Here is a 12,252-nt window from a genome sequence, read left to right as displayed (position 1 = left end):
TGCGTATAAACATACTTGGCTGGGTCGTATAATCCATGAATCATTCTCGCATAATACTGTGAGGGCTGCATCCATCTCTATCGTACAGGGGATAGTGATAAGATAGAATATTGAGCGCACACACACACACACACACACACACACACACACACACACTCACAGAGCTGCCTCAGGTGTTATCAGTTAAATCAGCTAATTGGATCGCCCCCTTCCAGCGTCACCCCCCAATCTCTCTGGCCTTAAAAACAGCTCTTCTTCAGGGAAGCCTGCTCATTATACATCAGCCAATTAAAATGTCCCGCAGGGGGTCAGAGGTCACTGGTTAATCAATCAGACGGAGCGGCGACTGTTGTCGTTATCAGATTGCGCTATCACCCAGGAAGTGGGGATGATAAGAACATACTCGCGAGAGCAGCGCAGTGGGGAGTCCGCGGCGCATCACACCGGTCAAGAAAAAGTATGGAAGACGCCCGGGACACGGCGTAGGTATGCGATGATGGCGATTTCAACGTTCATTCGTGTGATAAGATGACACACTGATGGGAATTTAAAACAAAGTTGTACCAGTTTAAAAAAAAAATCAAAGAGCAGGCAAGGACAAACAAGATGTGAGTTACAAACGGAGCCATTGACTAATACCACAGTTAACAGCAAGAAAAGGAAAAGGCGGGACTCCGCATTAGAGACACACACAGACACCGAGTCAATAGTCTCAGTTGAAAGGCCTGCTCCGCTCTGCCACGGCAAACACAGCGCTAGCCTGAGCACTTTCAAGTTGAGGAGGGAGAAGGACGACAAAAAAAAAAAGGAGCAATGAAGGACGGTCTCAGTTTTCTTTATGCACTGGGGGTAACGGGGAAAACGTTTTCTGCACTATGCATAAATAAATATGTAAATTTGTGATCGTGTCTTTTGTTGAACCAAAAGTAAATTGAGGAGTCCTGGAGACGCCTTACGCTTTTCTCGGGAAAAGAAAAGGGACTTTTAGTTGCGGAGTGAGATGAGGACACAAAGCTAGAAATGTTAAAGAGTTATCCTCTCACGCGAAATAATCCTACCGACTGGTTTTGATCCGATCTCTGCCGCTTGACAAAATTATGGCAATGTGTGTAACATTGCCCTCCCCCCCCCCCCCACAAAACAGCAGCACTTCCCACAAGGCAGTATCAGTGAATTGTGCCTTCAAAGCACTAAAGGGAATGGTGGATGAAATAAAACTGCTGTGAAAGAGCATGACTGATGCTGTACATGACAGGCAGGCCTCAGAGACAAGCAAGTAACACCTCAAATACCCCCCCACCCCCCCAAAAAATCTCCTCCTCCTACTCCCCAGCCCACACTCACACCAGCATTTCATCTTATTAGGATGGATTCCTAATCAGTAAAAATGCCTTACTGGAACTGCCTTCCTTTTTTTTGGACACACACACAAAATCCTAACACTGATATCAAATGAAAAACAACCATATGCTCAATAACTGATACTACAATCTAAGAAGTTATTATGCGAGTAAGGACTTGACAGCACTGTGAGTGAGAGAGGCAAGAGACAGACAGTGCTTGTGTGTGTTTATTTGGCCCGTCACTTCATCCAATATTTGTCCAACAATCCGACTTCCTGAGGAGATATCACACTCTCTGCTGACTTTTCTCTTGATGAGACTATATTATTTATGGCATGTTGTGGTGATCCCATCGTCTCTACACGAGCGCATGGGGGGGGGGGGGGGGGGGGGGGGTTGAGAGGGCAGCCGTCTTCAAAGGGTAATTAAATCACTGTGGTGTTTCCAATAGCCAATCAAGGCAGCCATGCAGGTAAAGTTTAAATCACTGCTATTAGGGGAGTTTCTATAGCAGGGATAATAAGGGGGGGGGGGGGGGGGGGGGGGGGGCTCGCAATCCAATCTGCAAACACACACCCACACACACATGCAAGCGCGCATGCACGCCATTGCCTCAAGCAAAATCCACTACGAGACAGCTGATGCACAGGAGGGGGGCTGTCTGCAGCAAGTGAACAAATCCAAACGCTCCGACACATCTGTCAACTCTACAGTCGACAGAGGGGAGACGAACAGTCGGAGCAGCCGCGCCGCTCGCCTGTTGACTCGCTGCATGGTTCGGATCCAAGCTACGTCCTGAACTTCAATCGGCCAGACAGGAAGCACAAGAGACTTCCACAACGTCCAGTAGCCACTCGGGACCAAACGCGCCTGCCCTCACCTCTGACTAACACCGGCATGGCGGCTCGACTATCCCCCCCCCTCCCCTCTCCCCCCATTGCCATGCGGGCGGGGGTGTGCGGGTACCAGCGAGTGTGAGACAGAGATCAGAGTAATGAAGTGAGGGGCTGTGTTGTGAGTGAGCTAATCAAAGTGAACCATGCAGGGCCACCTCTCCCTGTGATCCAGACTAGATGACCCAGGGCCATAATTAGTCTGAGACTTTCATTCTGATAGCAGCAAATTAACAGACTTCATTAGGCTTTTCTCTCTCCTCCCCTCCTCTCCATTCCTCCTATATACCAAGATCCTCTCTCAATCTAACCCGTTGCTCCTGTGCGAGCGTTCGGCAACATATACCAGTCAATTGCTCTTCACAAAGAAAACCGACGTGCCCTACAGAGAGAACATGGAAGTTCACACATTTAGAAATAAATCTCCAAATCTGGACTGAAATTATTGACGCCAAATCAAAAAGATTCATTAGGGGGCTTCTGTTAATCAGTATGTACTGGCCTGTGGGGATGCATTTTTTGCCGGTGCTCTATTCTCAGTGGAGCAGTGCCCTCTAAAGGCCTCTTGGAGAGCTACCAATGGCCTCCAAATATGTAGGAGTGTGTGTGTATGCGTGCTAAAATTAGTATTTTCTGACTACTCTGTCATATCAGGTATGAGGCATTATTATCTCCATTTCATTTCTCTGTGTGACAACATCAGTCCGATCTGAACAGTTGTTAAGCCCACCCTAACATTTCCCAAGTCATTCAATGGATTGATGGCAGCCCAAATCATCCATGTCTGAAGTCATTTGGCATTTTCCTGTTTTTCCTCCCAGTGCTGTTGCAAACCCCCACACATACACAAACCTGCACGTGCGGATGAAAAATCACCGCAGAAGAATAAAGTCTCGAAAGCAAATACGTTTTTAACGAGCCAGCCCATTACTTTGTTGATATGAGAACATAAAAAACACAAATTGGGAATAAAGTGAGGTGCTGATGCTTGAGAAACTGTGGCAGAAGAGCGAAAGAAGAAAACAACGGAGGGAGAAAAGGAAAGCTGAAAAACTGAAGAAGGTTAACCACACATAAAAAAAAGAAGAGATGGGAGACGATGGCAGTGTGTGCGCGTAGTGTGTGGCAAAGTGACATTTTCAAGCATTTTGTAATAGGTGTGTATGTGATTGCCCAAAGAAAAAAGTTGAAAATATATTCAAAAACAGTAGGCTGGACATTGTGAGAATTTTTTTTAAATAAAAATAGCCATCCGTTGTACTGTGTGACCAGACCTTCCTTTTCAACAACAATGAAAAGAGCTTTTAATGAATGATTATGCATTTGATGAGATCTCTCATAATGCCACACATTTTCTGCAGCCCCATGAAAGTCATTATAGAACGAATGATGTTCTTCAAAATGTCACAGCAAAAAGAGAGAGAGAGAGAGAGAGAGAGAGAGAGAGAGAGAGAGAGAGAGAGAGAGAGAGAGAGAGAGAGAGAGAGAGAGAGAGAGAGAGAAGAGAGAGGAGAGAGAGAGAGAGAGAGAGAGAGAGAGAGAGAGAGAGAGAGAGAGAGAGAGAGAGAGAGAGAGAGAGCATTTGATGTGAACATATATGTACCGGGGGGAAGCAATACTAACGAGACAGCAGTGTGAGATGGACACCCTGCTGCTGTCCTCAGAGTGGTTGGTTCTATACGAGTCCTTTCAGCAGCTAATTACATCTGCTAACTACAGCGAACAGCCAATTGGACACATCTAACCTATAATTTACGTTACATTTTCACCCAAGTGCTGCAAAGAGGTTTATCTTTAGCTCAAGAAAACTAAAATTATTTTGACAGATTTTTGTCTTTAAGCTTAAAAAAGAAAAAGAAAAGGCCACCTACTAACCCCGTGTCTTTATTATCCTCTACTTTGGTGTCCACAAGCCTCCTCAGCTGCTTTTTTGTCTCATTGCGATTCAAAAGCCCACCAAGTTCCCCGCACAGCAGACCACAAAAGCTATCGCTGTTCCAAGAAATACACCCACCTGGAATTCAAGAGACCTATTAACCACCGCTACATGGTAATGTTAAGTGGCTCCAATTTAGAGGTAGTCTGGGGGGGGGGGGGGGGGGGGGGGGTTATCTTAGCAGAGACGGACAGACGAGAAGCATGGGTTTGAATGATCACGACTCCATTATGTGTCTGGGTTTGACAAGTCACGACAAGCTGTCAGCTCTGACCGTGGTCTTTACCTCCGCATGGGAGCCATCCCTTGATCGTGTGCGCTCCTGAAGCACTCAAACACCCACGTGAGCTTGACCCCTCCCACACACAACCGCCAACTCAGTCAAGTAACCCCCCCCCCCCCCCCCCCAAATACACTTGTGCAAGCTGACAAAACCCACACAAACACGCTGCCAGCCCGTTATAATCATATGGAAATGGGCTGTCTAATTATCTTTTACAGCATGCGAGCAGTGGTTGGAGAGAGAGAGAGCGAGAGAGAGAGCTTGTCTTCCCTCAACTTTCTCTTTGACAGGCTACATTGATCTGGAGAGCCTCACTGCTACGGCAAGGGACGTACAAAGGGGGGACACTTGTGAAGCCTCCTGTTCAAGTTTTGAGTACCCATGCCCTTGCTTCTAACTATTTATTCATTCAAAATTAACTTATGTTCACGCTGAACTACACTATACTTTTGGTTGTCTGTGATTCATAGCACTCCGAAACAATGTACAGTGATTAGATAGTCATCAAAGTTAAAATCCAATGGTAAAAATAATGTTAACAAAAGTTATTAACCTATAAGTATTACAAAACAAATGACCACTAGCAATCTGTTTAAGGCAGAATTATGATAACGTGACAACATAACACAGATCAAACTAATGCAATTATTCTATGTACCCGGTACATGAATACATTTAATAACTGGTCTTGAGATTTAAAGCAAACAATGTAGGAACCACTTTTAACAGCTTCCATATCACTCGCCACACAAATAACTTGTGCCATAATTGCTTTTTACCTAATGCCCCAGCACTATATATTCAGCCAGGTAGTGCACAGCTGTAGCAGGGAGATGCCATTACTGACCTATGTGGACTGCTGAGCTGCTTTTGGCACACACAGTATCTTGGCAACATTTCTGTAACTACCAAATTAAGAGTATCCTAATCAAAAAATGTTCTTGTTGGGTATTTATTTTGAAGAAAAAATAAATATATATATTGGCATCGGACCGCAAAACCCAGCATTTGGCGGGCTCTAATTTCAAATGGCCAAGGCAATATTTGAAAATTCTTAGTTATTATATTTCATAGGAATTTTGTGATTATTAATATTCATTATTGGGATATGACAGACTTGGAAATGACAACTACAGTAGTACAGAAGTAACTGCAGTATCCAGCAATAGCAACTGCAGTACTACTACTAGTAACACAGTGTAAGCTTTTAAGACACTATCTGATTTAGCAGAGGTTATTTTAAGCCCATTTAACTTTTTTCTGTAAAATATAGTAATAATTGCTACACTGAATTATCTATTTTTTTTCATTTGGATCCCCATTAAGTGTTTCCTTTTACATTCTGGTGGACACAATAAAAAAAATTGATATTGGCTACAGTTTATTAATAGATAGTAAAACTAAGTCTTTCACTCTATTTGCTAATAAGAGGTTTGTATGCAAATATTTTGTAAAAACTGCCACAACTAGTTAGACTTTAGTTTGATCATTCAATTTCCATTGCTTCTTATATAGGTGATAATAAGTGTTTGTATCTGCATGTATGCACACACTGGATGACATCGTCTAATGTCAGCGATACATCCGCTCAGAAACACCTTTGTATGTTTGCATTAACACATTGAAGCCTCTTTCAAAAATAAAGCAGACAGGATATGAAGGAGGAGCGAATAACTCCGCCTACATAATTATTTCTCCATTTTTAACACTTGCATTCGCCAACACCCATTCAGTTTCTACGCCTCACTGTCTCCCATCATGCAGTGCTGCGGCTTTGGAGGAGAGGTAGGTTATTAGCAGATGCCTGTATCCTGGAGAGAAATGGAAAACTGATTTTGTGATCTTTGAGAGCTTCGTCTAATTGGACGTTATTTATTAGCCGAAAAGAAGCCCCGGGAAAGGGCAGCTCTCTTCATGCTCATTTTCCCAGCACTATGGCGATGAATCCATCTCTGTGCCCTCTCCTTGACAAACACAGAGATGGAGAGAAATAGCCGGTTTATTCCAGATGTAAATTAAGATACCTCTGCTGAGACCATGAACGCTAGTATGCAAAAATATATCCATTTAGTAAAATGTTAGTTTGACAAACACATTTATCTCCACATATTAAAAAATATATTTGAGAGGTAAGAAATAAATTGGATCCTTACATCAGCAAAGGCCTTAAAAAGCTTATTTCTACCCTGTATCAAGGTTAAGGTGGGAGCAGATTAGCCAATATGAGCTGCTACACGTGTGCGAAACACCTGGTGCAAGTGGGGAGGGCGTCTCTCTCTCTCTCTCTCTCTCTCTTTGATTCTACACAAAACGTGGAAAGGACTGAAAAAAAAAAGGTCATGTTATTGTTATTTCCCAGGAATACTGTATAAAGTGCTCTTTTAAGATACCAGCCAATTTAATTTGACCAATTGTCCTGGCCTCAGCCCGAGCTTCCTTCCATCCCCAACATTAACAAGCTATTGTTAGCTAGCAAATATCCGAGCAAATAGGCCTCATTATATTAATGCACAGATGTGAAAAGCGTACTCGCAGTAATTACGAGTTACATTCACTGCATTTAGTTTTTCTCAAGTACAATTTGTACTTTCAAGTATCTTGCTGTTGAAAGCAGCATCATTTTCAGCTTTCATACATTCTGTTCTCTGTAGGTTTTGTCTTGTTAACGTTCACTTTCATGTCTCTGTTCTCAGTACATGAGGCCACAGAAGGAGATTCAGATGGAATTACCGCCCTACGTCAGTGTACAGTATGCTTTTAAACAGTGGTTGCAGCTCATGCTGACTGATTACACCGAGCTGCTTTTGTGAACAAAGGTCTTCAAATTATATAAAATGATGAACACTCATTCAATTTGAGGCTCTATAGCTGGTTTGATTATTTGTTTTTCAGATGCAGGATGAGTTTCACAGAATCACAACGATGCACCTTGAATCAAAGTTAATGTCCAAGCTGGATGAATTCACTCCCAGGCTGCTGGACCTTCTCCACTTCGAGAGCAGAACCTTGGGTCTGAGGTTGCAGGCTATCCTGCTCTACTTTCATCTACAGGAGGTAATGTTAGCCTGAGATTCTCTCCACAAAAAGAGTGTGAAATAATTGCACGTTTATATACACTCAGTAAAAAATTGCAGCTTTGACAAGTTTTTAGTCAGAAGACTTTTACTCCATGAGCTTAATAATGTTTACTTTTGACTTTCAGGCCACCAGCCATCGTAGCATCACCATGACAAGAGATGTTGTCTTCTGTGTTTGAGGAATCTACAGATCAACTATTAAGATATTATGACGTCAGTAGATCAAATTATCAATTATTGGCAAGCCACTGAGGTTTGTTGTGTCATTTGTTGCCTCTAATAGGCCCTTTCAACCAATCTGACGTAGCACGTGATGATGTGATGATGGTGTGACATTTCTTTTAGCCACTTGTTAGCAAGTGGCTTTTTAAAGACACGTCAAAGCTTCAAAATGTAGCGGTATATTTATGGATATATTTTATAGCATAGAACAAAACGTTAAAGTATCTTAAGCTCTTGTAAACTACAGACCTTATTTTCAAATTTAAAAAAAACGATTTACTTGTAAGCGCAAAAACATATTTTTGTGTTTTAGGACTCATTCCTGCACAGCTCTGTTTGGGAAGGACCTTCTTTTAGCTGTACAGTCTGAAATACCCAATGTTCTTGCTCTTTCAGGATGGTGATGAAGGCACGTGATGAAGACACGTCATGACACATCAGAGGGTGCTGACAACATCGGTATCATGATAAAGAGCATGAAAGTTCTGACTGCTCTGGGTAACTTTCCAAGGACTTAATCCATGCTCGTTGGATGGGCATATGCAGTGAATCTTATATCCCAAGGAGCTCAGGTACATGCTTGAAGTCTTTCACAAACTCTAAACTTTTTAAAGTGGCCCCAAAAGTGGACAGCCTCACGAATAAGCTATGCCAGTATTGCCTTCATGCAATGTACTATATCCCGATTGTACACAAACATTGTTTCTGTCTTTGTGTTCTTTTATCCCCTCTCTTCACTCTATTGTTGTATTTTGGCATTTTACACTGTGGATGTTGGATGAATATGTATAGACAAAGGAACTGAAATAAATGTTGCTGTACTTTTTATGCATGGTGATCAAATTAATTAAACTGTGACACCAAGAAGTCATGATGTTGAGTTGATTAGACTTAGAAAAATGATGGCAACAAAGTGACAATTATTATTATTGAATAGATTTAAAGTCTTGTGATACTGACTTAAACTTATGTTTAAAATAATTAAGTGAGCTACATATTGAATATGTGTTGAACGTGTTGAATTAAGCATGAAAATGTGCTAAAATATGAGTTGATATAAAAAAAATTATTAAGTGAATCCAAATCACGTTTATCCAGATATTTAGTAAGCTTATGTTAATTTCACTCAAATAATCAGTAAATACAAATCAAGTTCACCCAGATATTGAGTAAATCAAAGTTACTTTTGCTCAGATTCACAGTAAATATAAATCAGTTTTGCTTTAGATTTACTTATTATTTTTGTTTAGATTTACTGAATGTATTTAATATGTTTTAATCAAATTTGTAGAACTTAAAATCTATTAAATTATATTAAGTGTCACTTTGTTGCCATAATTTGTTTAAGTAACCAATGGTAAAATGTTTTAGGGTGCAGGTTTTCAATAATAAATTCACAATAAAAAAGGAAACACCACAAAATAAATGTCCGTCTTCATATTTGTGAATAAACGTTTTGCAATTTGAAAAATAAATACTCAGTGCCCCCCAGAATTTTGCTGCTGAGGCTTTCAGAGGGTGAGAGTGTTAATTGGTTCACACACTTGCTACTACACATGTAGACCCAGGTATTAAAGCAAAAGTGAAGAGAAATGAGTATCTAAAATGTCTTTCCGACATTACCCAAAACTCTCCATCAACACTCTGAAATATTCGTGTATACAGGATTTCACAGTATATGTTACTATTACATAATGATGCTTGTTAGAACAAAAAATATAGCTCATCCGACATTGTGGGAAACAAAACCGAAACCATTAAATGATGCAATATACAGTAATAACAATCCAAACAAGGTCAACTTTTTAAAAAGTATATATACCGTAAGCCTTATATATTTGTTTAAGAGGCAGAATACAACAAAAAAAACATTTAATAAATGACAAAAATGAGAAATGCTATAAAAATTGACATATTGTTCAGATCAATAAAAAGCCAAGAAGTGCATACTTCATTTAAAGGACAAGGTTGTTCATTTAACCGTTTTACAATGAACAATTCCGATCAACTGAACAAAATGACCAATGAACTTGTCCAAACATGAACTGTGTGTGTCGCCAAAGCCTGATGTAGCTTATCGTGTAAGCAGCCCCATTCATCGGCTCCATGCCATTTCTATTTTGTTTTCTACTGCAGAACAAACACTGAACAAAGTCAGGCAGAATGGAAGAGAGGGCGGCACTCTACTGGTTTGTTCCCAGCAGTGCAACTTTATGTGAAACGTGAAAGAAAGTAAATTCACTGCCGGTATGCAAAAGACATGACGTACAGTAGCCTACAATAAAAAAAATGATTCCACATATCGCTCAATTCCCACCCGCCAGTGTCTCTGAAACATTCTGTGATTTTCACCCTCTTTAGCAAACACCCAGAGGAAAGCCCTGCTATGCATGTTTTATCTCCATCTATTGACACTGAGAGACGCAAAGAGCTTCTCCCGAGGCTATCGCTGAAATCACAGCAACTGCTGAAAGATCTGAGAGCTGTCAGCATTCTCTCCGGGCGTCCACTCACGATATTTGTTTCTCCATTTTTTTTCTTCTTAAAAGTAGGGAGCAAAAAACAAATAAGTGGTGTCTCTTTCTCGCCCTTGCGTCTTCAAATGTTAGTGATTAAAATGGTATGGATTTCAAAGAAGTAATCAGTGCTATCGATAATGCTAATAACCGTTAATTACTGTGACACTGCAGACCTTCCAGAAGGGGACACAGTTGGGGGCTGGGAAACTATGTGAGCATCGCAATTCAAACTTCTATGGTTTGATTACAAAACAATTCTCAATATTCCTACTTTTCTTTTTATTACAAGTCCACCCGGCAGGGTGGTGAGAGCATTTCAACGCACATAATTGACACGACCACGTAAAAAGTCGTCCTCGAGAGGGTCCCACAATAACTCCAGGTGGTTTAGGTCCTATGGCGAAAAACATGGCCCAGGACATTTGCATGTGGACAGGAGGAGGAGGAGGTAAAAGGAGTCCTATAGCCATAAATGGGATGTTTGAGCAGATGAGCTTCAAGGAAAATGAACTGAAAATACTGCAGAGCAACCAAACATGTTACCAGTTGTAAAGTTTTGTGTGAGTATCAACACAATGAGCACTAATCGTGGCTAAATTAACCAATAAATAAAAGGTGTGAGGCCATTGCATAAACCTGCATTGCATAAGCCATTGCAGTCCGATCCATGTGCCGCATAATCTCATATGAACCTCTAATACTCCCTATCAGAGCTAACAGGATGAATCCGTCCCGCTGGTTTGAAACAGTGCAAGCGGTAGAAGTTACAACATTGATTGCACTACAAAAAAAGAAAAAAAAAGAAGCAAGGTCAATTACATCAATGTAGGGCTTTTCACGCAGCACTTAGCCCCAGGCTAAGGAAGCTTTCACACTCCGAAGTGGGCTAACCCTGACAAGCCTCGTTGGCCAATCGGTCTAGACTCTAGAGTGTTAAACATCAGTCCCGTGTCAGCCAACGGACATTTAACCCACGGCTCCCTGGGTTAACACGGTGTGTGAAAGGGAGCTTAGTTACCCTAAGGTCAACCCTAAGCCCAGGGCTGGGGATAGCCCCGGGAATGAAGAATATGCAGTGGGAAAAGCCTACGTGTTAAGTGGTCAACAACTGTACTCCGGTCCGAGAGTTCACCGAAATCAGTCTCCGCTGCACATCCTGAGTAGCTTAAAAACCCAAATAATTGAACTGCAACCATTGTCCGTCAATGTAGAGTATTTTCTATTTATCCTATCCCAATACTGCACACAAATATTATTAGGTCACAGTCATGTAGTTATGGAAATGATGTCGGTACAAATACCAGAAGGGGTTAAGTTTTCTTAATTGCTAAATAAATAAAACCCTGATATGTCTGATTTATCTGCAGGTTACAATTTCACTTATCTGAAATTGAAATCTGGATTAAAAGGGAAAATGTGCCCACTATTATGTGGATGTCCAATCAGTGTTGACGGTAAATGTAGTCAACTGAAGCAATTAACTCGTCAGTACGTGACTGTATTGAGCAGGCTTGATATCTGGACCTGAGGCGGAGCCACAGCCAATGAGAGTGAAAGAAACATGGGGGAGGAGTCACCTGTTAGTCATCAAAAAAAAAAATAATGAAGAATTCGACACTAAACAGCTAAATTAAGAGCACTTTATTTTTCCAAAAGGGTGGAATGTTTATTGTTATCTTATATTTTGTCTTTTACTGTATTGAAGCAATTTTGTGCATTATATTTTTTTAATAAATTGTATTCATTCAACACACTATTTCTGATTATAAAATGTGCTTGAATTGTAAAACACAGAACTCAGGAATACATTGAAAATAAAACAAATACAACTGAATCTGTAAAAACGGATTTCATAGAACCCTACTTTATGGAGAAAAGAAAATTAAAAATACTAACCTTTGGTTTCTGTTCCAGAGCAAAGATGAAGGCAGATCATGCAGCCAAACAGAGGTCGCAAGCATAGAATTAAGACAAAGCAA

General features: G+C 41.0%; 1 protein-coding gene across 1 annotated transcript in view; it reads right to left on the bottom strand.

Annotated features, from left to right (window-relative positions):
• Window positions 1-12,252, bottom strand: part of LOC142933696 (protein diaphanous homolog 3-like) — a 152,860-nt gene that overhangs the window by 93,473 nt on the left and 47,135 nt on the right. The window contains exon 18 of the mRNA XM_076077896.1: window positions 12,170-12,178. Coding sequence (XP_075934011.1) covers window positions 12,170-12,178 — 9 coding nt within the window. The remainder of the gene's footprint in view (window positions 1-12,169; window positions 12,179-12,252) is intronic.

The sequence above is a fragment of the Anarhichas minor genome, unplaced genomic scaffold, assembly GCF_050575085.1.
Source record: "Anarhichas minor isolate MPS153535 unplaced genomic scaffold, ASM5057508v1 ptg000062l, whole genome shotgun sequence".
NCBI classification, from domain to species: domain Eukaryota; kingdom Metazoa; phylum Chordata; class Actinopteri; order Perciformes; family Anarhichadidae; genus Anarhichas; species Anarhichas minor.
Note: the sequence above shows the minus strand (reverse complement) of the source record. Positions and strands in the feature narration are given on the sequence as shown.